The sequence below is a fragment of the Galleria mellonella genome, unplaced genomic scaffold (genome assembly GCF_026898425.1).
Source record: "Galleria mellonella isolate WM207_F2 unplaced genomic scaffold, CSIRO_AGI_GalMel_v1 utg63, whole genome shotgun sequence".
In the NCBI taxonomy this organism is placed as follows: domain Eukaryota; kingdom Metazoa; phylum Arthropoda; class Insecta; order Lepidoptera; family Pyralidae; genus Galleria; species Galleria mellonella.
Window position 1 is genome coordinate 2,961,052 of NW_026442130.1, and position 25,412 is coordinate 2,986,463.

The 25,412-nt window shown below is 36.1% G+C and overlaps 1 protein-coding gene across 1 annotated transcript; it reads left to right on the forward strand.

The window, feature by feature from the left end:
- Window positions 1-1,291: 1,291 nt before the first annotated feature.
- LOC116413068 (uncharacterized) lies at window positions 1,292-24,755 on the forward strand. Its single transcript, XM_052899868.1, has 13 exons — window positions 1,292-1,382; window positions 6,563-6,666; window positions 7,374-7,445; window positions 8,090-8,242; window positions 9,670-9,868; window positions 10,532-10,699; window positions 13,037-13,188; window positions 14,319-14,450; window positions 16,137-16,205; window positions 16,531-16,677; window positions 18,246-18,371; window positions 22,859-22,950; window positions 24,506-24,755. Exons 1-13 carry the CDS (start codon window positions 1,292-1,294, stop codon window positions 24,687-24,689), a joined length of 1,689 nt encoding a protein of 562 aa, XP_052755828.1. The 3' UTR covers window positions 24,690-24,755.
- The last annotated feature ends 657 nt before the right edge of the window (window positions 24,756-25,412 follow it).

Below are 25,412 nucleotides of genomic sequence, written 5' to 3' on the forward strand. Positions count from 1 at the left end.
GTTACCACTTTCCATCTGGTGGGCCGTTAGCTTGTTTGCCATTCTAAGTTGTACAAAAAAAATAAATAAAAAAAAATATTGTAAAAATTGCATTAGTCAACAGGCAGCTGAGCTAGGTGTCTACCATATTGTTATTTAAAATTATTAAGATATAGTTAATTCGATAAAACTATATAATTACCCTACATATAATAAAATTGTGACGATATATACGATGACTTTACGTAGGCAATATTAAAGACTAATTACCGGTTAAGTAATTAATTAGTTTTTTAAATAAAAGATAGTCCATGTCATTTGCTCAAATTGTAAATTACTACACGTGAAAAAAAAATTTAAATCAGTTAAGAGCGTTTGTAATACAATATGGTAACAATTAGAGAATTTTCGATAGTTCTGATTATTTAAAAGCTGTCCTTTTAGCGAACTAAAACTTTTGTCATAGAATACGTTGCATATAAATCTACCATTAAAATCTTTGCACTTATCTCATATTTTGCATCGAAATTTTTCTAATTCATTATTGATAATTAAAATAAAAATTTTCAATGATAGCTTAATATCAATACTATTGTATGATAAAAGTTTTAGTTCGTAGGCAGAGAACTTTTTAAATAATCAGTCGGAAATATTAAAAATTATTCATTTTTTTCGATAATTAACAAATAATTGCGACACTTCCACACTTCGTTATGAACGCTCGTAACTAGGAAAGTTTAAAGTTTATACATTACAAAAAAAAAAAAGATCATATCTCGTCTCTTTATAGGTATGGGTAAAACGGATATTGATCCAATATCTATATATTGGGTTTCTCTGGATATTGATGGCGGAAAAAGGTCATCACCCATATCGATATTGCCTGTATCCGTCAGATATCTATTTAATATTTATATCTGTTAAAAGTCTGTTATCTAAAAAAATATATTGGATAACGGACTTTTAACAGATATAAATTATTTTTAATATATTTGTTATTGGACCAGAATATAGATATTGTAACTAAAACATATAAATATTGCCAAATTTTATCCACCATTATTTTATTGGTATTTCCTTAATTTTTTTTAAGAAATACCAATAAAATAATGGTATAAGGGACCTTAATAAGAAAAGTAGGAGCAAAAGCAAAAACTCTTAGTTTTTATGTCTATTTGTATGTTTGTTTTATAGCTTGAATACAAACAATGAGAGACAAACATTGTTTAGTTAGGTAACTAACAGCATTACTCGGAAGCATGACCAAGTTGAATATAAATTATGTCATCGTATACAATTTGTCTCCATCAAAATGGCGCGAAGGAAAGTGGAACTGTTCATGGAAATTCACAATGAAAACGAGCTGACTGATGTACTTAATTTATACGAGGACCATCTTATTTGTTAGTAAATTTATATATTGTAGAGAGCTAGTGAATTCACGATTAATCTATATATACAAAAGCTATAAATTGTAAGCTGTTGGTTTTCCAATAAATAAATAAATAAAGAGTATGCCGAGTGATTGACTGACACATATATAAATGCTGAATCTAGAATTATTGAAACTTTGCAGTTCTTTATAAAGCGTAGGTGAACAATAAAAAAGGATGTTTAAAAACTTGACCTTGAAGGAGGTACAATTTTTAAAATACACGTGTATAACGTCGCGGATTAAAGCATTTAACATAACAATAAAATATTCATATAATTAGTTGATTAATTAAGAATTAATTAGAAAATATACCTAAGTATCTCGATTTAAGGAAGAGTATTGTTTGATTGTAATGAATAGCGACGCCATTGCTAGTAATATATTGTCAGGTTGACCTCGATATGGTGTCTCTGAAAATCAACGTGGTTTTTTCTTAATTTTTTTTATGGGTGTAAATGGTATGGTAACCCTGCCTGCGCTAACGGGATACGCTGGCGGAGCACCAGTGAAGGGTGTTCGATAAGAATGAAAACAGGCCAGTTAGCCCATCATGATGAATTCATCAGGAATTAACCATGATAGTTTCCAGTGAGAACCGCGAGGAGGTCGACCTGGTTGGGTATAATGCTAGCAATGGGATTTTCAGTCTCCATTACTGACAATCTCTTTCCCCTCTAATCATCGTGGTTAATTCCTGGAGAATTCATTGCGAAAGGCTAACTATCTTGACTATATTCTCTCGACTATATCTCGTCTGTCATCTTTCATTGGTACTCTGCAGGCGTAAACCAATAGTATAGGTGGGGTTATCTTTCTATTTTCATTTATTAAAAATATTTGGATAATAAGCTAAATTGTTTTTGTTTTATACAACTTAGAATGGCAAACAAGCTGACGGCTCACCTGATGGAAAGTGGTAACCGTGACCTATAGACATGAGCAGTACCATGGACACAACAGAGTACACTGTTTCACTCATGATACCTCCCATGCGCTGCCACTCCTGAGGACTCAGGTGTTATTCCTCTGTACCCAGTAAATTCACGCCATATCCCACCCTTCAAACCGAAACACAGCCATGCAAACACAACTGCTTCACGGTTGAAACACGAATGGGACAGAGGTACCCAAGCAATCGACTTTTGTACAAAATCTCCCTCTGGTAAGCTAAATTACTATCTTAGGCAAAATTTGATCTTTTGGTGTAAATATTATGTGTTGTGTTAGTGTGGTGATTGAGGCACAATCATAAAAGTTGAAAATTATTGTATCCAATATTTCCCATACTTCTTTTTTGATGGATACATTTTGTCTGTATGCTTTTGGTCTCATAGCCAGAGGGGAATGGATTGTTATTAATACGAACAACCAGTCCTATTGCTAGCAAAAGGACTGGTGGCTAGGTCAGGTCGACCTCTACGTGGTTACCCCTGAATTCCAAGTGTATCCACCACGATGGAGTAACTGATCTGCTTTTCATCCTCACCTACCATCACTCACTGGTACTCCGGCAGCGTATACCGTTAGCGCAGGCGGGGTATCATTCTGTTATCATCCATTAAAAAAAGAACTCATAAAATATATATATATATAAAAAAAAAAAAAAAATAAGAAACCGCCTACAGCGTTAACGACGATGTTCGTTACGAAAAGATTTTTAGAAATTCCCGCAAGACCGGCATTTGCAAGCCGCGGGGTTTCTCTCCAGTAAAAATTAAAATCACAAACTGATTTACTTCTCGAATTGCTGAATACGAAACTTTAAAATTTAAAATTTTGTATTAAGAACTGTACAAAATTTTTATTTTTAAAATATTTACTTTTTGCTCGTTGCTTTATATATACGCGTGGATTCCAGAAGTGAGAAAATCAATTAAACTGACCACTTCTAGATAGTGTTTCAAGATGAAGCGTACACCAGTTTTTAGTTAGATCTTCAGGAACACAACTGTCAGGAATAAAACCGCATCCAAATTAGTGCAGCAGTTTCTGCGTGATATGCGGAATAAACAAAAATAACAATGTCAGATCGACCTCCACGCGATCCACTCTAGCAATACTCGTAGTTAATTCTTGATAAATACGCCACGAGGGGCCAATTTATTTGTTTATATACTCCTAAGATTTATATTTATTCATTAAATATGCAATGTTGATTATGATTTTTTTATGGGAATTGTTATGGTAAAAATATTACAGAGATATTTTCATACTAGGTACAGAGGTGTAACATCTTAGTCCACAGGAATGGCAATGCCTGAAGTGTATCATGGGCGACACAGTATACTCTGTTATGTCCATGGTACTGTTTTCGTCTATAGGCGACGATTATGATTTTCCCTAAGGTGGCTCGTACATTATTACAGTTGCATATCTTTTTTTATGCAACTTAGAATGGCAAACAAGTTGACGGCCCACCTGATGGAAAATGGTAACCGTCGCCTATAGACATGAGCAGTACCATGGACATAACAAAATATACTGTTTCGCTCATGATACCCACCATGAGTTGGGATTCCTGAGGACTAAGGTGTTATTCCTCTGTATTCTGTAAATTAACTGCCATATCCCACCCTTCAAACTGAAACACAGCCATGCAAACACGCCTGTTTAACGGTTGAAACATGAATGGTACAGAGGTACCCAAGCAAACTCATAGGCTACGGTAACCACTTACCATCAGGTGGGCTGTATGCTTGTTTGCCACCTTAGTGGTATAAAAAAAAAAACTACTTTTGTACAAAGTCTCCCAAATATCTAGCTGTTTCTCACGGCTTTTCTCGTGTCTATCAGCATATAAGGTATACTATGTGTTAAAGTTTATTAAAATTTTATTTAATTCCGTTCTGCAGTTAGTTGGTAGTGAAAGATTAACAAATATCTACCCATCCTCACAAACTTTGAATAAACTAGGACTTGTTAAGACAAAAGAGTCTAACATGTTTTTGATAAATGATAAATCTTTAAAAACGATTAACTAGTTGCTAGTAAAACAAATATTTGTAACACTTTCACAGAGTTCAAAGTACAAAGTACATATTTAGAAATGTTTACATGTTATTAATGACTGGACTATTATTATCGTCATTTGAGTATTTTCACAGTATGCAGTGCGGTGAATTTGTAAGCAGGGCCGGCTTTAGTGTATCTGGCATTTATTTATTTTTTTACGCCAAAAAATTGCATCATGCAGACCCCAGGCTTAAAGGACTGTGTGGGTACTGCCGGGCTCCTACCGGTTAAATAAACTGACGATTTGCAATTTCATTCTGTGATATGAAGTATTCAAATCTCAGAATGAAATTCCCGGGGACCGTTTGCACTCCACCCCGTCACGGATGCGAACTCCAATAAAAAGGCAGGTCTATTAGCCCATCGTGATGTAGATATTCAACGATAAATCAGTCACGATGGTTTCCAGAGGGAACCGCGTGGAGGTCAACTTGATAGAGTATATATTAATAGCAATGGGGAGTAATTTCCTCCATTTCTCCATCCTCCCCATTACAAACAATCCCTTCCCCCTAGGGTATATGCTGTGCACCGCCTCCCTCTTCTTATTACCCCCTGGTGAGCTTTAGATAGTTTTATTTTCCACGCTGAGGACCCAAATCGAAACGAAGAACATCTAGGTTAAACTTAGGTTAATTAAAAAACAATAATTTAATTAAATAACCAATAAACGTAGGCATTCATTGATTGCTCCCCTCCCCCCTTTTACAGCCTGCACTGGAGCAAACAGAAGCCACAAGTTGGCAACGGTGCGCTGACTTCACTCTCATTGTGAATCGCTGAGCTATGTGTCCAAAGAGCAAGTGATGTTAGCACCGCATGGGCTTCAAGACAAGGCCGTCGAGTGGCTTGGTCCATTAACTTTTTTAATGGGCGAAGCTACCCGACGGGCTTAAACACGTTTGAGAATACACAATATATATTCTCAGACGTGTTTTTGTCTGTCATTGAAAGTTCCATGTCATACTCAGGAGTAGGCACCGGATAATTCCGAGGTGAGTATGGTCCATCCGACCGCCCTCACCTATAGATATCGCCAGCAGATATTAGTAATATCAGCCCTATTACTAGTAATATATTCTGCTAGGTCGATCTCCGTGTGATTCTCCTTGGAAAACATCGCGGTCAATTCTTAGAATTAATCACAATAGGCTAACTGATTTGTTGGTCATACTCACCTATCATCTGAAAGAAAGAAAGAATTATTTTTATTTAAGTAAATTAAGATTTAAGCATTTTTGAATAGTCGTTTTTTCATTACTGCCCTTTCGGAATGCAACTACAGTCAAGACGAACGGGCAAAAACTTAGGTGTTACTTTTTTGAAAAAGTTTAATCATATAAATAATGAATTTGTATGAATATAAACTCCTAAGCAGATCAGATCATAATATTTAACATAGTCAGCCAATGCCAGTCCTGATAGGCAGCACCCGTTCACGAGTATGACGGATTAGCCAGCTATCATTGCGCTCAACCATATTTTAAGGAACTTAATATTCCGGCCCACCACTCTACCACCTGTCTGGACATTTAAGCGAGCATGCCTTACTCAGGGCTAGCCACGTCATAACTCACTGGTTCCCTGCCAGCGTATATTGCAAAAAGGGTTACGCTTTCATTATCACCCATTAAAAAAAAACCCTGAGGCCGGTACTGTCTGCCAGTATTCAGATAACTAATACCTGGTATGCAATACCTACGTATGCATATTAGAGATATCACATCTTGTATTTGAAATATAATCTCTTTGGAAGGACCTGATAATAAGATAATCATGTTGTAGCTATTTAATATTTTTTTTATTTTTGATTTAGCTTTAAAGGCAAATATGGGTAAACGCTTCTATGAGTGTTAGCGATAGTACCTTAAAATAAAAAAAAAAATGGATTATTTTTAACTGTATACGTGTATATTTATTTTGGCATAATGCAAACATTACTGTACCAAACTGAATGTTGTTTTCACAGTTGTGTTCTTGTAGGTCGAATTTTAAAATTTGATTTTCTAATATCCAATGCATATGAAGTCGTGGACAAAGTTAAAACAAATTATTCTTAGTATTATTATAGTTTTACACTTTTCACCCATTACGATATCTTATTTTGTTTAATAACCTATTTTTTACATTTACCAGGTGCAGAAATTTACTGCTCTTACTTTGGATCTTGTACAGCCCTCGACAGATTGTTTACAAGGATCAAACTGGATTGGAGTGATGGAAAGATGATACTACTCAAGGTACCTACTTTAGTAACTACTCAGCCCCCAAGACATAGTACAAATGAATCTATACGTGGGCTATATCTTTCCTTGGCATATAGGATACTTTATATATTAATTAATGTATCTGAACTGAGGGATACAGTTAAAAAAAATGAAAGCCAATTATTCTAGTTTTTGTTTGTAATGTAAGAGAATGGAATGATTACCCCGCCTGGACTATCGGTATACGCTGGTGGGGCACCAGTGAGAGATGATAAGTTCCTCACTTAAAGGCTGGTCAACTGCCACACCGTGAAGAATTCAACAGAAATGAACTACGATGGTTTCCAGGGGAATCGTGTCTATTGATTTTATTTAGATTCGTCGTTCGTAGAATTAATCATCAACGTAGAGGTGTTTTGGCAATAATTTAATATAATTAGACTGAATTATTTAATTATAATTAATATATAATTAATATATAATATGATTTAGGATATTTTTTATGGCGTGAATTTACTAGGTACAGAGGAGTAACACCTGAGTCCTCAGGAATGGCAACGCATGGGGGGTATTATGGGCGAAACAGTATACTGTGTTATGTCCATGGTACTGCTTATATTTATAGGCGATGGTTACCACTTCCCATCAGGTGGGCCGTCAGCTTGTTTGCCATTCTAAGTCGTATAAAAAAAAGTTTTATATTTTGTGTTAATTTTAATTTAACTTCTTTCACTTTTAAGGTACTTTCAGATGAAATAGAGATGTTGAGAAGATTTCGTAATCAGAGTGAGCCTGTATATATGTTCATAGTTGTAAGTTAACAAAAATCTGTTTCTTTAAACAAGTGGAAAATGATTATATCGATAGAATCGTTAATACTAGCAAATGCATGACATAGAATGAGATGGGTCACGTTTGGTATCTCGTTTTTTGTCGAGCAAGGTCTGATTGAAGCAATACTATCAACATATTTGTATGCCACATGTCTATTTTATGTCTTATATTTTCAGTAAAGAATGGGCTACCCTTTTCTTTCCTGTGGGTGTCTCAAAAGGTGTCCCCATAGTACTTAATGATCAAAAGATGGGTACCTCTTAAAACATCACCAAAGCCTTACTGGAGTTGCCAACCTGCCTGTCAAGCGTACCAATTACTAGCAAAACCCTTTATAGAGAGACCTATGTTCATTAGTGGACAGTTAAAGGCTGAATAGATGAACTAGTGATTATTATCTTTCTTTTCTTATCCCAATTATTATTTAGGGTTGGCGTGATATGGTTTTATCTATATTACTAAAGGATTTGACTTATAGTCTTACGATCGGCCGTCTGCCTGACGTCAACCCTTATGTATATGGACTTCAAAATAACACAGAGTTTAATAAAATGTTATTATAATTCAATTGTAATATCTGCTGTTTGTTCTCTTGACGTGAAAACTTCAATATGTTTTCCAGAAAAAAAGAGTTACGAAGGTTTTCCGTGGTATGGATAGCTTCACGTTTGCAGATGTGGCTAAAAGTGAATTATATTATTTTAATTTGGAGTCCCAAGGCGTTAGCACTGATCGTCCATTTTATGAGCTCGACGAACCAACGCCTGATGAAATGGTTATTTGAGATGTCTATACTTATTGTTAGTATGAATGAATGTATGGATGAAAACTCTTTACCTTCAAAGAATGATACAGATTATAAAGATTAGCAATATGTACACAAACGAAATGAATACTTATTTACTTAAATTACCTAAAAGCAAAACAAAGAGGCAACAATGGGCGGTGTTATCCCTAAATACTAGTCATTTGCTTGGGTACTTCTGTCCCATTCGTGTTTCAACCGTGAAGCAGTTGTGTTTGCATGGCTGTGTTTCGGTTTGAAGGGTGGGATATGGCGTGAATTTACAGGGTACAGAGGAATAACACCTGAGTCCTCAGGAATGGCAACGCATGGGGGGTATCATGGGCGAAAGAGTATACTCTATTATGTCCATGGCACTGCTCATGTTTATAGGCGACGGTTACCACTTTCCATCAAGTGGGCCGTCAGCTTGTTTGCCATTCTAAGTTGTATAAAAAAAATGGTTGTTATTAATATGGAAGTTTGGAAATAAACTGTTTGTTTTTATATATATTTCAATATATGTATGAAGATTCGTGTATTAATAGAGTAGTGCTATTTTTACATCAAAATTTTGTATATAAAAAAGTGCTTTGTATTATAAAATCGTGAAGAACTGAATTGTAAATTTCACGTATTACCTGATTACTCTTTTATTTATTTATTTTCGCTATAAAACCAAAGTAACAAATAAGCATATCAAAAATCATAGAGGCTTGTTTGGAATGCTAAGTTTCTGCTTATTTTCTACTTGCCATGACATTGGAATACAAATTACTGTTTACACAATGATCTGAAATGAAATGACGTACTACAGGTTGCTAGGCGTGGATAATATATAGCAATATGTATATATTTTAGTTATCACATTTATACATGGGCTCAATAACGAATATGTTAAATGCCTGTTATTAAAATAAAAAAAAAAATTGGATAATAAACTTTTAACATATTCGAAAATCTGACTGGTATGGGCGATATCGAAATGTGTGATGGTTTTATATCCGCAATCAGTGTCTAGAATAACTGCCCGATATCTATATATTGTGGAACTCAATATATATATATCGGATCGGTATCTATATAACACTTTTTTTATAGGTGATAATGAAATAGTATCTCCACCCGCGCTATCGGTATACGCTGATAGGGCACCAGTGAAGGATGATAGACGAGGATGAAACAGGTCAGTTAGCCCATCGTAACGAATTCAACGAGAATTGTTCACGATGGTTTCCAGGGGGAACCACGTGGAGGTTAACCTGATAGGGTATATTGCTAGTAATGGGGCTATTTGACCCCATTACTAACAATCCTTTTCCCCCACACACATACATGTAGGTATGCATACAATAGAATGGTGTGTGTGTGTGTGTGTGATGCGTTTATTTTTTACAATTTGTTAATAATATACACAGGAATGGCTCAAAATAAGAAGAGAAGAGAAAGAACAAGAGGAATTATCTTTGTCGCTTCGACAAGCGGCTCGGCAAGCTGCTCGGAAACGGCACCGAGCAGAGCTCATGGTGCCACATTTGAAACATTTGAACTTTGTACTGTTTTGGCCGCATGCGACGCGAGCGCACCCTGAGTTGTATGAGAAATGGGATGAAAACAGTTAAGTTGTACTTTTTATGATGATGTAGAGAAAAGGCAACTATTTTTAATCGTGGCATAAATTGTATTGATCAACGATGATGATGATGATACAGCCGTTGACTGTATATTACAGAACACAGGTCTCCCTCTTGGGAGGTTTTGCTCAGTTGTTGCCTTGCTTGGTAGGCGGGTTGGCAACGACAATTAGTTTTTGGTGATCTTTTAAGAGGGACACTGCAGTCCCCCACTCGACTATTACTATTATTTATCTATGCTAATATTGTCAGGAGCAGAAATTTCATAATTTGTATGTTTGTTTGTAACAAATAAACACACACATTGACAGAAAATAAAAGATATAGAAAGCTGTATTATTAGAAAAAATAACGATGCCAGCTAAGTTATTAACAATTTGCTTAGTAAATTCATTTCTCGGCAATTGCGTTGCTGTATGTTTGTTACCTTCTAGTACTTTAACGGCTTAACTGAAAAATTTTTTTTTAAATAATCTTGACTATAATCCACATAGTATATGGAATGGAAAGTCATGTAGTCTGCTTTTTATTCAGGTCAGTAAACATATATCGGTACGTGAAGTTACGGGTAAAATCTAGTAAGATAATATAAAATATAATTAAAACTATATTAAGAGCAATACATAAATCGATAATTTTAAACCAGATATTATAATGGTTGGCCGCGAGGAAGTGGAATTAACGAAGGAAACAGCTATGGATGTGTTATATGCAGGCGACGCTCCAATCAATGAGGCGTCAATACACCAACTTTTGTCCGGTCCAGCTCTCGCTATATGCTTCCAAATGCTTGATACTGATCGACATTTTGTTTGTTAGTAAATTTTAGTTTCTTTTATGATGATGATGGTGATGAGGTGACAAACAAGTTCATTCGTGAAAAGTGGTAACTGTCTACTAGACATGAACTACGGGCAATACAGAATACTTTATGTATAGTTCTTTTAACTGACAACCGATGGGAAAGAAAGGTTCATGAGTGGCGACCCTATACAAATGTCGTGTAGAACGATCTCCCGCTAGATGGAGTGGCGGTATTAAATGCATTGCAGGGAGTCAGTGGATACAGGTGGCTCAGGACCGTTTCTTATGACAGGCTATGGGGTACGCCTATATTCAGCAGTGGACACATGATGGTTGAGATAAGATGATGAAAGTTCTTTTAAGATGCAATCATTAATTTTTTACCCAAATACTAAATATTTTTTTTCTCCAAATCAATATGATTTTTTATACTTTTACCATAAATAAATTTGTATTGATTTTCACTAAGATTTGCCAAAGTGGACGAAGGAAAGAAAAATAAATAAATAAAACCGACCTTCGTTACTTTGAGTTTCTCTCACCGTCTCCTTTCTTATCCTATCCTCTATTTTAGTATCTGTAATCCCATATTTTATTGTATTTATATACCGCTATAATGTTTACAAGTATCAAAATTGTTCAAAAAGTATCCAAAATACTTTAAGCAATTCCTTTTCCCCATAAAATTTTCCAAGAACTTCATTTCCCCAAAATTTTGCGACTTGTGTACTCCTATCTTTTGGAAGTCGGCTTTAGTAATTAAAATTAAATATTTAAAATATATTCTTATGATATCATAAAAAAAAAACTAAACATTACAAACATTATGTAACAAATAATCGTTAACCAGATTATCTATAGGTATATTTTTAAAAAAGTCGATTGCTTGGGTACCTCTGTCCCATTCATGTTTCTACTGTGAAGCAGTTGTGTTTGCATGGCTGTGTTTCGGTTTGAAGGGTGGGATATGGCGTGAATTTACAAAGTACAGAGGAATAACACCTGAGTCCTCAGGAATGGCAACGCATGGGGGGTATCGTGGGCGTAATAGTATACTTTGTTACGTCCATTGTACTGCTCATATTTATAAGTGACGGTTACTACTTTCCATCAGGTGGGCCGTCAGCTTGTTAGCCATTCTAAGTTGTATAAAAAAATACAATGAATGAAGACTTAATCATGGAAGAACAAATAAGAAATAACGTAAATTTATTATTATATATTTGTATTTTAATAAACAGTTATCTTACAATATAGAACCTTGTGAAGTAGGCAACGTTTTTCAAGACGCACGTCTTAAAAACTATGCTATTCAGACCTTTTCGATTCCCTATGGATAATCCAAAGATAGATAAGTTTTAAGGGTATCTTATTGGGTTATACATAAGTACTTACACTAGTAATATGTACCGGTATTTATTTATTTTATTTACATAATACAACTGGTCTGTTCTTGTCATTGTAAATGATTTATTTTTTTACTTTGTTCTATGTAATTGTACATATATGTTTATTATAATATCTTAATTTTTATGATCTTCTGCTACTTACTTGGTAGTTTGTCTTTGTTCTAATACATAATTTGGAAAATTTTACTATTATATGAAAAATATAATAGTTCAGTTTCTCCCTTTCCTTTCTTAGCTAAAATTGTATTTTGATTGCATGGTAGAACTATTTTTATTTATTTCTTGTTGCATTTCATAATATAGTTAGTACATAACATTTCAATTATGGACCACTGTACTATTTCTCCTACTATGGGCACCTGCTGGGACCCTGTTGGGCACTTGCTGTGCCCAACAGGGTCCATAGTAGGAGAGAGGAGGACAACACTTTTTTCACTTTCGAAATAGTCTAAGTCTAAACTATAAGAAAAACTGGATATATAGACTGGGAGAGAATGCTTTATAGTATTAAGTCCGCCTTTTGTACCAGACATTTTTTTTGTAATGTGGTCAATAAAGCATAAATAAATTAAAAAAAAATATTTGAATACTATATTTTTTATACACCTATATAAATAATATTGATTGCTTGAATAAAATGATTTATAAACTATGTATGTTTAGGGGGGAGGGGATTGTTAGTAATACGAACTATCTTTCCATTGCCAACAATATACTCTACCAGGTCGACCTCCACGTGGTCCCCCCTGGAAACGATGAAATCGCGATAGGCTAAATAACCAGCCTTTTCATTCCCACGTTTCATCCCTCACTGGTGCCCCGACGGCGTATACCGTTAGCGCAGGCCGGGTTACCATTCTATTAACATCTATTAATTAAAAAAAAAAAAGTTTATATGTATATATGAGTGTATATAATGCATAGCATATGGTTTGTAGCTATGGTACGAAAAATACTTTATGAAGACATTATTGATTTGGAAAACGATAAACAATCTAGAAGTGGCACTGCATTCGATCTTTACAAGTCCTTAAGTCTTACAAGAGAAGAGATATGGCAGAAAAGGCGTGAAGAGAGATTAAAACAAAAGGTACTTGGAATGCATCTTTATAAGAAAGTGGATAAATGTTGTTTTTTTTTTTATATACAACTTAGAATGACAAACAAGCTAACCATGATACCCCTCATGCGTTACCATTCCTGAGGACTCAGTTGTTATTTCTCTGTACCCAGTAAATTCACGCCATGTCCCACTCTTCAAACCGAAACACTGACATGCAAACACAACTGCTTCACGGTAGAAACACGAATGGGACAGAGATACCCAAGCAATCGACTTTTGTACAAAGTCTCCCTGTGGTAGATGTAGATACTGATGGAGACCTAGTTTATTAAAATTAGAGAAACTGTGTTCTATGTGAGGGAGAAATAAAGTCTTTGGAACAGGTGTTTGCGTGAAACGAGATAGAAGAGCAGAAAGCAAGAGATGTATGTAAGGATAAAGGCGTTTGGCACTTGGTTCTCTTTGCCTATTACTACAAGGGATTTGACGTAAAGATAGAAGGAAAGAAAGAAGGAATAGAACTCCATGGGTTTGTCCCTGTAACTGATTCACGATAAAAGTAATTATATATATATATATATATATATATATATATATATATATATATATATATATATATATATATATATATATATATATATATATATATATATATATTAAATGAAGAATGGTTGCTCTGTGTACCATATTTCATATAAAGTCGTTCAGCTATGATTAACAGATAGCTAAACATCTTTGAAAATTCTCACAATCATAATGCATTTAAGAAATTATGTACAGAAGTCTTCGGTTGGAGTAGCTACTTCTGTACCACTCTATGTTTCTGTCCTGAAACATCTGTGGCATGCCTGTGTTTCTATTTGAAGAATTATGGCTGTAATGTTCTAGGGCACGGAGACATAATACCTTAGTCTTCAGGAATGCCAATTAATGGGTGCCATAGGCATTATAAAGAATTCTGTGATGTAAGTGTTTAAGGATGACGGTAACAACTTTCCATCCGGTGGCCTGTCAATGTGCTTTGCCATTCCGAGCTATATAAGAATAGATGAAACAAATTTCTGTTATACAGGGACGCTAAAATTATATGGGATCCTAATGTGATACGATGAATTATAATCCTTTGTCGAATTGTAGTTTTTTTTTTTTAATTTTAGGAGGACGCTAAAGAAAAACGAGTTAGACGTATATCAGAGATGTTACGTCTGAAACGACAAGCTAAAATAGAAGCGATTGAAGCTAAGAAGGCAGAAAAAGAACAACGGAAGTTAGATCTTCTGAAGGCTGGAGTTAGTCATTCCATCTGTTTCTTTACTGTTTTATTAATTGATAAAAGGGGTACTGGAATCTCGTCTGATTTTAGTGACTTCCTCTGATGAATATGAGAATGATAGGTGAAGATGAAGTCAGGTTTTTTTTTATGGGTGAAAATGGTGTGGTAACCCCGCCTGCGCTAACGGGATACGCTGGCGGAGCACCAGTGAAGGGTGATAGATGAGAATGAAAACAGGCCAGTTAGCCCTTCATGATGAATTCATCGGGAATTAACCATGATAGTTTCCAGGGAGAACCGCGAGGAGGTCGACCTGGTTGGGTATATTGCTAGCAATAGGATTCTCAGTCTCCATTACTAACAATCCCTTTCTCCCCGATGAAGTCAGGTTGGCACATCGTGTCGAATTCACCAGAAAATAACTGCAATCGTTTCCAAAATGAACTGCGTGGTGGTTGATTGGACAGGGGATGTTGCTACCGTAGCAATAGGGTTACTAGTTCCCGGTATTAACAAATATAATAGGGCATGTCCTACCAAAGCCAAAAAAGTTAAGCAACAAAAGTTTACTTACACATTTATATTATTTATGATTATTATTTAAGCCTAGATTGTCCACTGATGGACATAATCCTTCCCTCCCATAACGGGAGTTTTGCCTGTAGTTGCCACGCTTGGCAAGTGCGTTGGCAACTGCAGGCTAGATTTTTACAGATGTTTTAAGAGGGACGCTGCTGCCTATCCCTCGCCCTACCTTTGTAGACTACGACACCCACGGAAAAGGAAGGGGTGGCTTATTCTATGCCGGGACCGCTTATATATAATATATTTATATATAATACATATTATAAAGGGGAGATGGAAGGGATTGTTAGTATTACGGACAACCACTCCCATTGCTAGAAATTTACCTTATCAAGTCGACCTTCGCGTGGTGCCCCCTGGAAGTCATCATTCTGAATTCCAGATGTATTTATCACAATGGGCTAACTGACTAGCCTTTTCATTCTCACCTATCATCCCTCACTGGTGCCCCGCCAGCGTATACCGTTAGCGCAATCGCGGCTACCATTGCATTATCATTCATTAAAAAAATGCTATTCTATGACTGAAATGATGATGATGAATAATGATGAATACATATAAAATAAATACTATGATTTACTTCATTTATTTTATTCATCACTACATAGTATAAAACAAAGTCGCTGTCGCTGTCTGTCTGTCCTTATGTATGCTTAGATCTTTAAAACTACACAACGGATTTTGATGCGGTTTTCTTTAATAGATAGAGTGATTCATGACGAAGGTTTATATGTATAATACATGCATAATATAATAGGGAACAATGATAATATTCTAATGTAATATCGTAAATAAACACATTTTTTAGCGTTCCACCCGTGCGAAGCCGGGGCGGATCGCTAGTATTCTATTAAAATAGGACCATTACAGTAACATTTAAATGGCGTCTAGTTTTTCTTTACTGTTCAGCTGAGCCATTAGTTTTTTTTTTATCTTATCACAGAGCTTAGAAAGCTATTCTTTCCGATCATTATTGCAACGTTTCTTTTATTTGAAGATATTTCTTTGTAGAAAACTGAATTCTGTATACTCTATGTCTTATTATTTAATTTTATGATAGTAGAAAAAATAAAAAATGTAGAAATAAATGGTAATTAAATACACAAGCTTATTTCAGAATTTATCTGCTTTTGATAACTTACGAGAAGAATCTGAAGATGAAGAAGTAGACATAAATGTTCCAGAGGTATGTATATGAATTGTTATATTTCTATAAAGATTATTTTTGGTAATTATTTTTTTAATAAGCGCCATTTAATTACACTAAAATCTTGACCCTCAAGTTAGGATTCCTTGTGTTATGAGGAATAGAGCAAAGAGCATTTGAAGACTTAACTCAAAACACCCAGACCGAGTCCATTTTGATAAGTTCAATTCTTAAATTGACCGAGAATCGAACCTGAAACCTCATTACACCAAGCAGTGTGTCGTATCATTAAGTCATGCCACGTCATTGTTGAATTTAGAATTTAATTTCTTTGTGTTTCTATTCTTTTATCTGGATATTTTAGGAGTCACCAGAAGAAGTCGAAGAAGAAAGTACTGGAGAGCAAGACGAAAGTGAATACTTCCCGCCAGCTGGACTCCTTGTGCCTGGTTTCTATGCGCCACCCAATGACATTGCGAAGGCTAATGGACTTGCTATATTGTTCCCGAAGGTACATTAATATCGTCACTTATCCATACAGTCATAGTCCCGCTGTTCGGGGAAAAAGGGATTGTTAGTAATGGAATCTAACTGGCCCATTGCAGGAAATAAACCCAGGTCGACTTCCACGCGGTTCCCCCTGCAAACTGTCGTGGTTAATTCCAATGGATCTCATCATGATCCACTAGAATTAACCTGCTTTCATCGTCACCTATCATCCCTCACTGGTGCTCTGTCAGCGTATATTGATAGCGCGGGCGGGGTTACCATTCCATTATCACCCATTAAAAAAAGTCCCGTGGTTAAAGGAAAAAGGATTTAAAGGAGTAATAAGGTTTAAAAAACCTTTTTTTAGAATATACTTTACGTCGATCTCGATGCAGTTCCCCCCGAAACCATCGTAATAAATTGTTGTTAAATTTATTATGATATAGCAATTGACCTGCCTTTTCATTCTTATCAATCATTTCTCACTGGTGCCCTTCATAGCGTATGCTGATAGCGCAAGTGGAGTTACTGCTCAACATTCATTTGTTAAAGAAGGTCCCGTTGTTCATAGGGGAAGGAGAGGGGAAGAGATTATTAGTAATGAGAAGTTCTACCAGAGAGTGACTTTGTCCAAATGTCGTCTGATTGGAACATTGCCCTGCTTATTCAGAAACAGCCGTGTTCGTGCGACTGTGTTTCTGTGTGAAGGGTGGGACATGGCAGGATATATTATAGGGTCCTTATCTTGGAGACAACAGCCGAGTTCTCAGGATATTACATTTTTGTATTTTGTTATGTCTATGGTGATGTTCACGTCTATAAGTCGTGTGGTGCCGTAGGCCACTTCTTCCTATCCCGTGGGTGTCGTAAGAGCCGATTAAGGGAAGGCGAGGGATAGGCAACAGCATCCCTCTTAAAATGTTTCTAAAGCCTGACTGTGGTTGCCAATCTGTCTGCCAAGCGTGGCAACTACTGGCAAAACCCCCCAACGGGGAGGCTTATGTTCAGCAGTGGCTATGGCCAATTAAAAGCTGATATAATGATGATGATGATGATAACGTCTACATGTGATAGTTAACACTTTTTAGGTAGATCGTCAGTTTATATGTCATTCTGAGTACCATAAAAAAGCCTCTTCATTGTTAGTAATATACGCTTTTTGTTTTTACCTAATGGTTAGCTGGTAGAGAATACCATATGGCATTAAGTTTGCCATTTGTACAAATTTTCTTTACAGGGTACAGAAGAATAACACCTGAGTCCTCGGGAATGGCAACGCATAGGGGGTATCATGGGCGAAACAGTATACTCTGTTATGTCCATGGCACTGCTCATGTCTATAGGCGACGGTAATCACTTTCCATCAGGTGGGCCGTCGGCTTGCTATTCTAAGTTGTATAAAAAAATTAGTATGAAGATTATACAGTCGAATAGGAAATCTCCTTCTTTTTGAAGTCGATCCAAAATCGATCTCTTCCAGGAAATCTATAGATCGGAGGCACGATAAAAATTTCATCAATTTTAAATGCGTATAGAGATGTAATACGTGCAAAATTATAAATATATATTTACTTAAATTGTACATTTCAGTTGGTATCCGAATTCGTTGCCCCTCAGTCCGAGTACCTGCCGCCACATGTACTGGTTATGCTTGAAATCAATAAGCGGTACGCAGCACTGGAAGCTGTAAAAAAATATAAAGCATCAGTTATTCATGTAAGTGTCAGATGGATATAAACACCATAATACTTATACCAATCCATTACTATACTACACTACATACTTCATATACTCCGGAATAGAATAGGCCACCCCTTCCTTTCCTGTGGGTGTCGTAAGAGGCGACTTAAGTCGATCGAACTCGAATCTCGATCGAGATCGAACTTAACGGTCGATAGATGGGTAGCAGCGTCTTTGTTATAATACCCAAGTCTAACTGCTAAACTGCCTGCCAAGCGTGGCAACTATTGGCAAAGCCTCCCTTATGGGGAGGGCTTATGTTTAGCAGTGTATAGTTAACGGTTGATATAATAATACATATAATAACCATATTATCTACATTAACATATATATATATATATATATATATATATATATATATATATATATATATATATTACGTCCTCATCGTATCATAGAATGAGCCAACCCTTCCTTTCACGTATATATATATATATATATATATATATATATATATATTACGTCCTCATCGTATCATAGAATGAGCCAACCCTTCCTTTCACGTGGGCGCCTATTAAAAATTAAAAATTTAAATTTTGTATGATTTGTACTACTTTTGAATATCAGTAGACTATGTTCGAGTCCACTTATTTGTTTGTTCAAATTTTTATAAAGTAATACAACTTCATGAGAATGTAACTGAACTATATCTATGTCAGCGACGTTCGCGAGTCATTGGCACATTTTCCCGTGGGAATTAGGCACGTTTTGTTTGTAAAAGTATCCTGCCTATATTACGCTGACGTTTAGGTACTAAGGTGTTGTCATAATCAATTTAATAAAAAGATGTCTACTTAGACAGATATGTATGTAGTATGTGTACTTAGTAACACACAAACGTGCACAAACGTACAGACAAAAAGATAAAAATTCTAAAAATCTTTGTTTGGGTTCCATTGTGCTGATAAAGCCCCCATAATAATAGGTTTTCTTATATATCTTCCATGTACAGACAGTGAACTGTTACTATTTTATTATATGTATTAATATAGCTTTCTATGATATAAATGAAAAATCTTTTATAATATATTTAGTTTTTTGTTTTCAATATATTTTTGAGTTTATCCATTACAAACAATACATCAAATCTTTCCTCTTTATATAATATTAGTTTAAATTAGTGTTAAAATATCTAAGTTGATAAAAAAGTGAGTATACGTATATAGAATGAAAGAAGCCCTTTATCTTATTATTTCAGCCATTTACTGTCCGCTGCTGAACGTAAGTCTTCCCCATAAGGAGAGTTTTGCCAGTAGTTGCCACGCTTGGCAGGCGGGTTGGCAACCGCAGTTAGGCTTTTAGAGTCGCCTTTATCTCTTATGGAATGTATAATTACTATTCGTATAATTAATTAATTAATTCTAATTATTGTAAATTATTTTACTGTTTTAATATTTATTTATTTTAATGACGCACACATAACAAATAATTATTTATAATAATAATACAAATAATTGTATTATTTGTATTATTATTAGGTTTATTATATCTCCATATTTAGAAATAATAGGATCTTTGTCGTGCCTCCGTTCAAACTGTTTATAATTACTCCTCTCCATCCAAAGGTTGCCTGGAAGAGATCGCTTTTAGCGATAAGAACGCCCATTGGTTTCTCATTGTGATTATTTCTTGTAATTGTTTGTATCTATAATAAGTTTACTATTGTAATCTTTTGGAGAAAAAAATAAAGAGTATCTATCTATCTATTATATATATTTATATAGACAATTATGGTTTTTATACTGGGTTACAGGGGGGACAGGGACTGCTAGAAATGAGTTCCAACAAACCCATTACTAGCAATACACCCTAACAGGTCGACCTTCACGCGGTTCCCCCTGGAAACCATCGTGGTTAATTTTTGATATATTCATCACGATGGGCTAATTGACCTGCTTTTTCATCCTCACCTATCACCCTTCACTGGTGCTCCGCCAGCGTATCCCGTTAGCGCAGCCTACCATACCATTTTCACCCATCAAAAAAAAAAATACTGGGTTACATACAATTAAAAAACATGTGTATACAATACAGCATGATTAACATTTAGACAAATAATTAGAATTTTGATGGGTGGAATACATAATAATTAGTAAACAGCTACTCATTTTTTTTTATACAACTTAGAATGGCAAACAAGCTGACGGCCCACCTGATGGAAAGTGGTAACCGTCGCCTATAGACATGAGCAGTACCATGGACATGACAGAGTATACTGTTTCGCCCATGATACCCCCCATGCGTTGCTATTCCTGAGGACTCAGGTGTTATTCCTCTGTACCCTGTAAATTCACGCCATATCCCACCCTTCAAACCGAAACACAGCCATGCAAACACAAATGCTTCACGGTAGAAACACGAATGGGACAGAGGTGGCCAACCAATCGACTTTTGTACAAAGTCTCCCTCTGGTATATAAGATTTTCATTTACCGTATATAACAATATATATATAATTTATATTACATTATATACAAATAAATATATGTATATTTGAGTGAATTTAAATTCTGTGCATCTAGTAGGCACGAGTAATATTGGTACTACATATTTGGTTCTATTTATTTTTGTTTTTTAATTCTAGCTATTATTATGTGATAATTGAAACGATAGTAGCAGGTTTACAAGTGATTTGTGCTTTTTTCATATGGAATTCTCAATTTTTGTGTATATTTATCCTATAAAGAAAAATGTATTTGACGTCTGGGAGTTATGTGACATTATTTTTATTATTATTAGGTACTTTTTTTTTTTTTATAAAATATTCTTGTTTCATAATATCCGATTTGAATGATTTGTATCGAAAATATTTAGATAATTGCAGTTTTTTACAGGTTTTATAAATTTGTTATTTATGAAGATATTTTTGCGTTTCTGATTTTTTTTTTATGGGTGAAAATGGTATAGTAACCCCGCCTGCGCTAACGGGATACGCTGGCGGAGCACCAGTGAAGGGTGAAAGATGAGAATGAAAACAGGCCAGTTGGCCCATCATGATGAATTCATCAGGAATTAATCATGATAGTTTCCAGGGAGAACCGCGAGGAGGTCGACCTGGTTGGATATATTGCTAGCAATGGGATTCTCAGTCTAACATCCATTACTAACAATCCCTTTCCCTCCTTTTGTGTTTCCGGTTACCGCTTTCAATTGTGGCGGAAACAGTTACTTTGATCTAAAAATTAAATTACTGAATCTATTTTGAGAACATTTCTATGGGACCAACACAGATTAGTCCCATTTATTTCCCCATTCCGGTATTCCCATATTGCCCACCAGTTCAAATCTGATGTATCTACATCAGATTTGAACTGGTGGGCAATATGGGCTCATATATATGAGGTAACAAACATAGAAGAAAAAAACAACTAAATTGAGAACCCCTTTTTCGAAGTCGGTTGAAAAAGATTACAACTTTATTTGTATTCTGTCTTACTGTAGACACATTTGTTCTACATTCGGCGTAACGTAATACAGCAAGTGATTACGTCAACATTTATAAGAATTTGCTGCGCATTCTAAAAGCGGGGAATCCTCGTATACTTTGCATTTTTGCATTACCTTGCACTTTTGTTATTGCATACATCTCTAGGGTGGGCTTGTTGTGGTAAATAGGACACTGTTATTGATAATAAAATAACAATGTCATGAAAATATATTGATCGTTTTAAATGTATAGTGTCCAAAACAAAAAAGAAAAACTATATGATTACCTAGAAACGACAATTTTGTAAAAAAAAAAAAATCATAAAAGAAATCACTTCTTTCCAAAAAAAAGTAATGACTCCACGGGGTAGGGCACTATATAGAAAGAGGTAGGTAAATCTTAATTTATTTTCTACCTTTTTCGAATTGTATCAGTTAGGTCAGTTGGGCCGTCGTGTCAAATTTTCCGGGAATTAAATACAAGAGTTTTCGGGGAGGGAAAAGGGATTGTTAGTAATGGAGACTAAAAATCCCATTGCTAGCAATATACCCAACCAGGTCGACCTCTTCGTGGTTTCCCCTGGAAACTATCATGGTTAATTCCTGATGAATTCATCATGATGGGCTAACTGGCTTGTTTTCATTTTCATCGATCACCCTTCACTGGTGCTCCGCCAGCGTATCCCGTTAGCGCAGGCGGGGTTACCATACCATTTTCACCCATCAAAAAAATCGTCACCTGACTAGATAGGCCAACTGACCTGCTTCATCCTCTAGCCTAGACCATACTATACCAGAGAGAGACTTTGTACAAAAGTCCCTTTCCCCCCTGCGAGGGATGGGTAGCAGCGTCCATTTTAAAACGTTTCTAAAGCCTAATTGCCAAAATTGTTGCTAACTACTAGCAAAACCCTCCAAGGGGGAGGCTTATGTTCAGCAGTGGACGGTTAAAGGCTGATGATGATGATGAATGAGTAGTGATACATATTATTCTTACTTCAGATAAAATTAATATATTCTGATGTAATTTTTATACAGATGGGTATATTTAAAGCTAAGTCACCACCCCACGCAGTTCACATAGCATACACTGTGAGACAATACGACTCGCTTGCAAAGAGGCATGACAGGTCAGTACCTTTACTTTGCAAGATTTTTTTTATACAACTTAGAATGGCAAACAAGCTGATGGCCCACCTGATGGAAAGTGGTAACCGTCGCTTATAGACATGAGCAAGTACCATGGACATAACAGAGTATAATACTGTTTCGTCCATGATACCCCCCATGCGTTGCCATTCCTGAGGACTCAGGTGTTATTCCTCTGTACTCTGTAAATTCACGCCATATCCCACCCTTCAAACCGAAACACAGCCATGCAAACACAACTGCTTGACGGTAGAAACACGAATTGGACAGAGGTACCCAAGCAATCGACTTTTGTACAAAGTCTCCCTCTACCCTTTCCCCCCTAATCATACCATGATGAGGGGTAAAGGTTTGTTGGCAATGGAGTTTGACAGCCCCATTGCCAGCAATATGCCCTATTAGGTTGACCTCCACGTGGTTCCCCATGGAAACCATCGTGAACAATTCTTGTTGAATTCGTCACGGTGGGCTAACTCACCTGCTTCATCCTCACCTATCGTCTTTCACTGGTGCCCCGCCGGTCTATACTAATAGCGCGGGCTACAATAGTAACCATAAAAACGTTCCTTCAGGTAGGCCGTTTGTTTTTTTACATAAACATTCTATTTATAAAAAAAATGTGAATATTTATATGTTTGTTATTCGCTAATGCTGAAGCAGCTGAACGGATATGAATGAAATTTGGCACATGAATAGGTTTTATTAATCAATACATAGGACAGGCGAGCAAAGCCGCGAAACGCATGTAGTAAAAATAAATCATACGTGTAATAACAGTATTAAATTACCAGCTGTCCAACGGATATGTCTAGACAGGCCGATGCGTCCCGAATTGTCGTGTTATCGTTAGGGACATACGAACGGTGTTGTATGGGCGCTAATGTTATGATGACATCATCATGGTACTTTTTTTTTAATGGATGACAATGGTATGGTAACCTCGCCTGCGCTAACGCTATACGCTGGCAGGGCACCAGTGAGGGTGACAATAAACAGTATACTCTGTTATGTCCATGGTACTGCTCATGTCTATAGGCGACGGTTACCACTTTCCATCAGGTGGGCCGTCAGCTTGTTTGCCATTCTAAGTAGTATAAAAAAAAGGCAGGTCAATTAGCCTATCGTGATGGATTCACTCGGAATAGAACACGATAGTTTCCAGGGGGAACCGCGAGGAGATCGACCTGACAGGGTATATTGCTAGCAATGAAGCTATTAGAAACCATTACTAACAATCCCTTTCACCCCATAATAATGATTGATTGAGCTGTCAAAGTGCTATAAGGTAAGGAACAAACTTACTTTCACATTTATAATATTATATTTGGTAGGTGAATTATAAACGGAACAGAGTTAAGGGGTCATTTGTAAGAATTTTGTAGTCCCCCTTTTGATGCAACTTTGTCTGTCCGTCTGTCATATCGTTATTCTTGCCTATTAGTTATATTATCGGTTTGGAGTTAATAAAGTTTCACGCTGCCGTGGTACCAGTGATGATGATAATGAAATAAATACGTAACTTAACATCTATTTCAGTGAAGACGTAAAAATCGCTTTCATGCTGTCCATACAAGTGGATTTAGCATTATTGCAACTGATGGATTTGAATCCCACATATGTTAGTCGGGACCCCATCTCCGGCGAAGACGATTGTGCCGCCATGTTCCCTGTCCATTATGGCGATGAATACCCGGAATTCGAAGATTTTGATGACCGTTGAATCTGGCAATGGCAAAATATTCGTAGATGTGACACTTTGATTTGCGCTGTGTATTACATTTTACCTACACGTATAATAATTATTACATTAACAATATATTTAAATAGAAACAACAGTTATTTTTTTTCCTGCAATTAAGTGATATGTTTTTTTGTTTACACCACTGCGGTGGCAAACAAGCATACGGTCCACCTGATGGTAAGTGGTTACCGTAGCCTATGAACACCTGCAATACCAGAGGTATTACGCGTGCGTTGCCGACCCTGAAGAAACCTCTTTACCTATCTAAAAGGAGGAGATTTTTAATTCGTCTGATTTTTTATGCCCTTATTAAACTTTTTTAAATTTTTCGCCGAATGGTCCCGGAATAGAATGGGTTACCCTTTACTTTCCCGTGGGTGTCGTAAGAAGCGACTAAGGGAACTTAAGGAACTTAATGGTTGAGGGATAGGCAGCAGTGTCCCTCTTAAAACACCATCAAAGCCTAATTATGGCTGCCAACCTGCCTGCCAAGTGTGGCAACTACTGGCAAAACCTCGAAACAGTATACTCTGTTATGTCCATGGCACTGCTCATGTCTATAGGCGACGGGTACCACTTTCCATCAGGTGGGCCGTCAGCTTGTTTGCTATTCTAAGTTGTATAAAGAAAAAAAAAGGATGAAAGCAGTTCAGTTAGCCATCGTGACGAATTCATAAAGAATTCAAGATTGTTTCCAGGGGG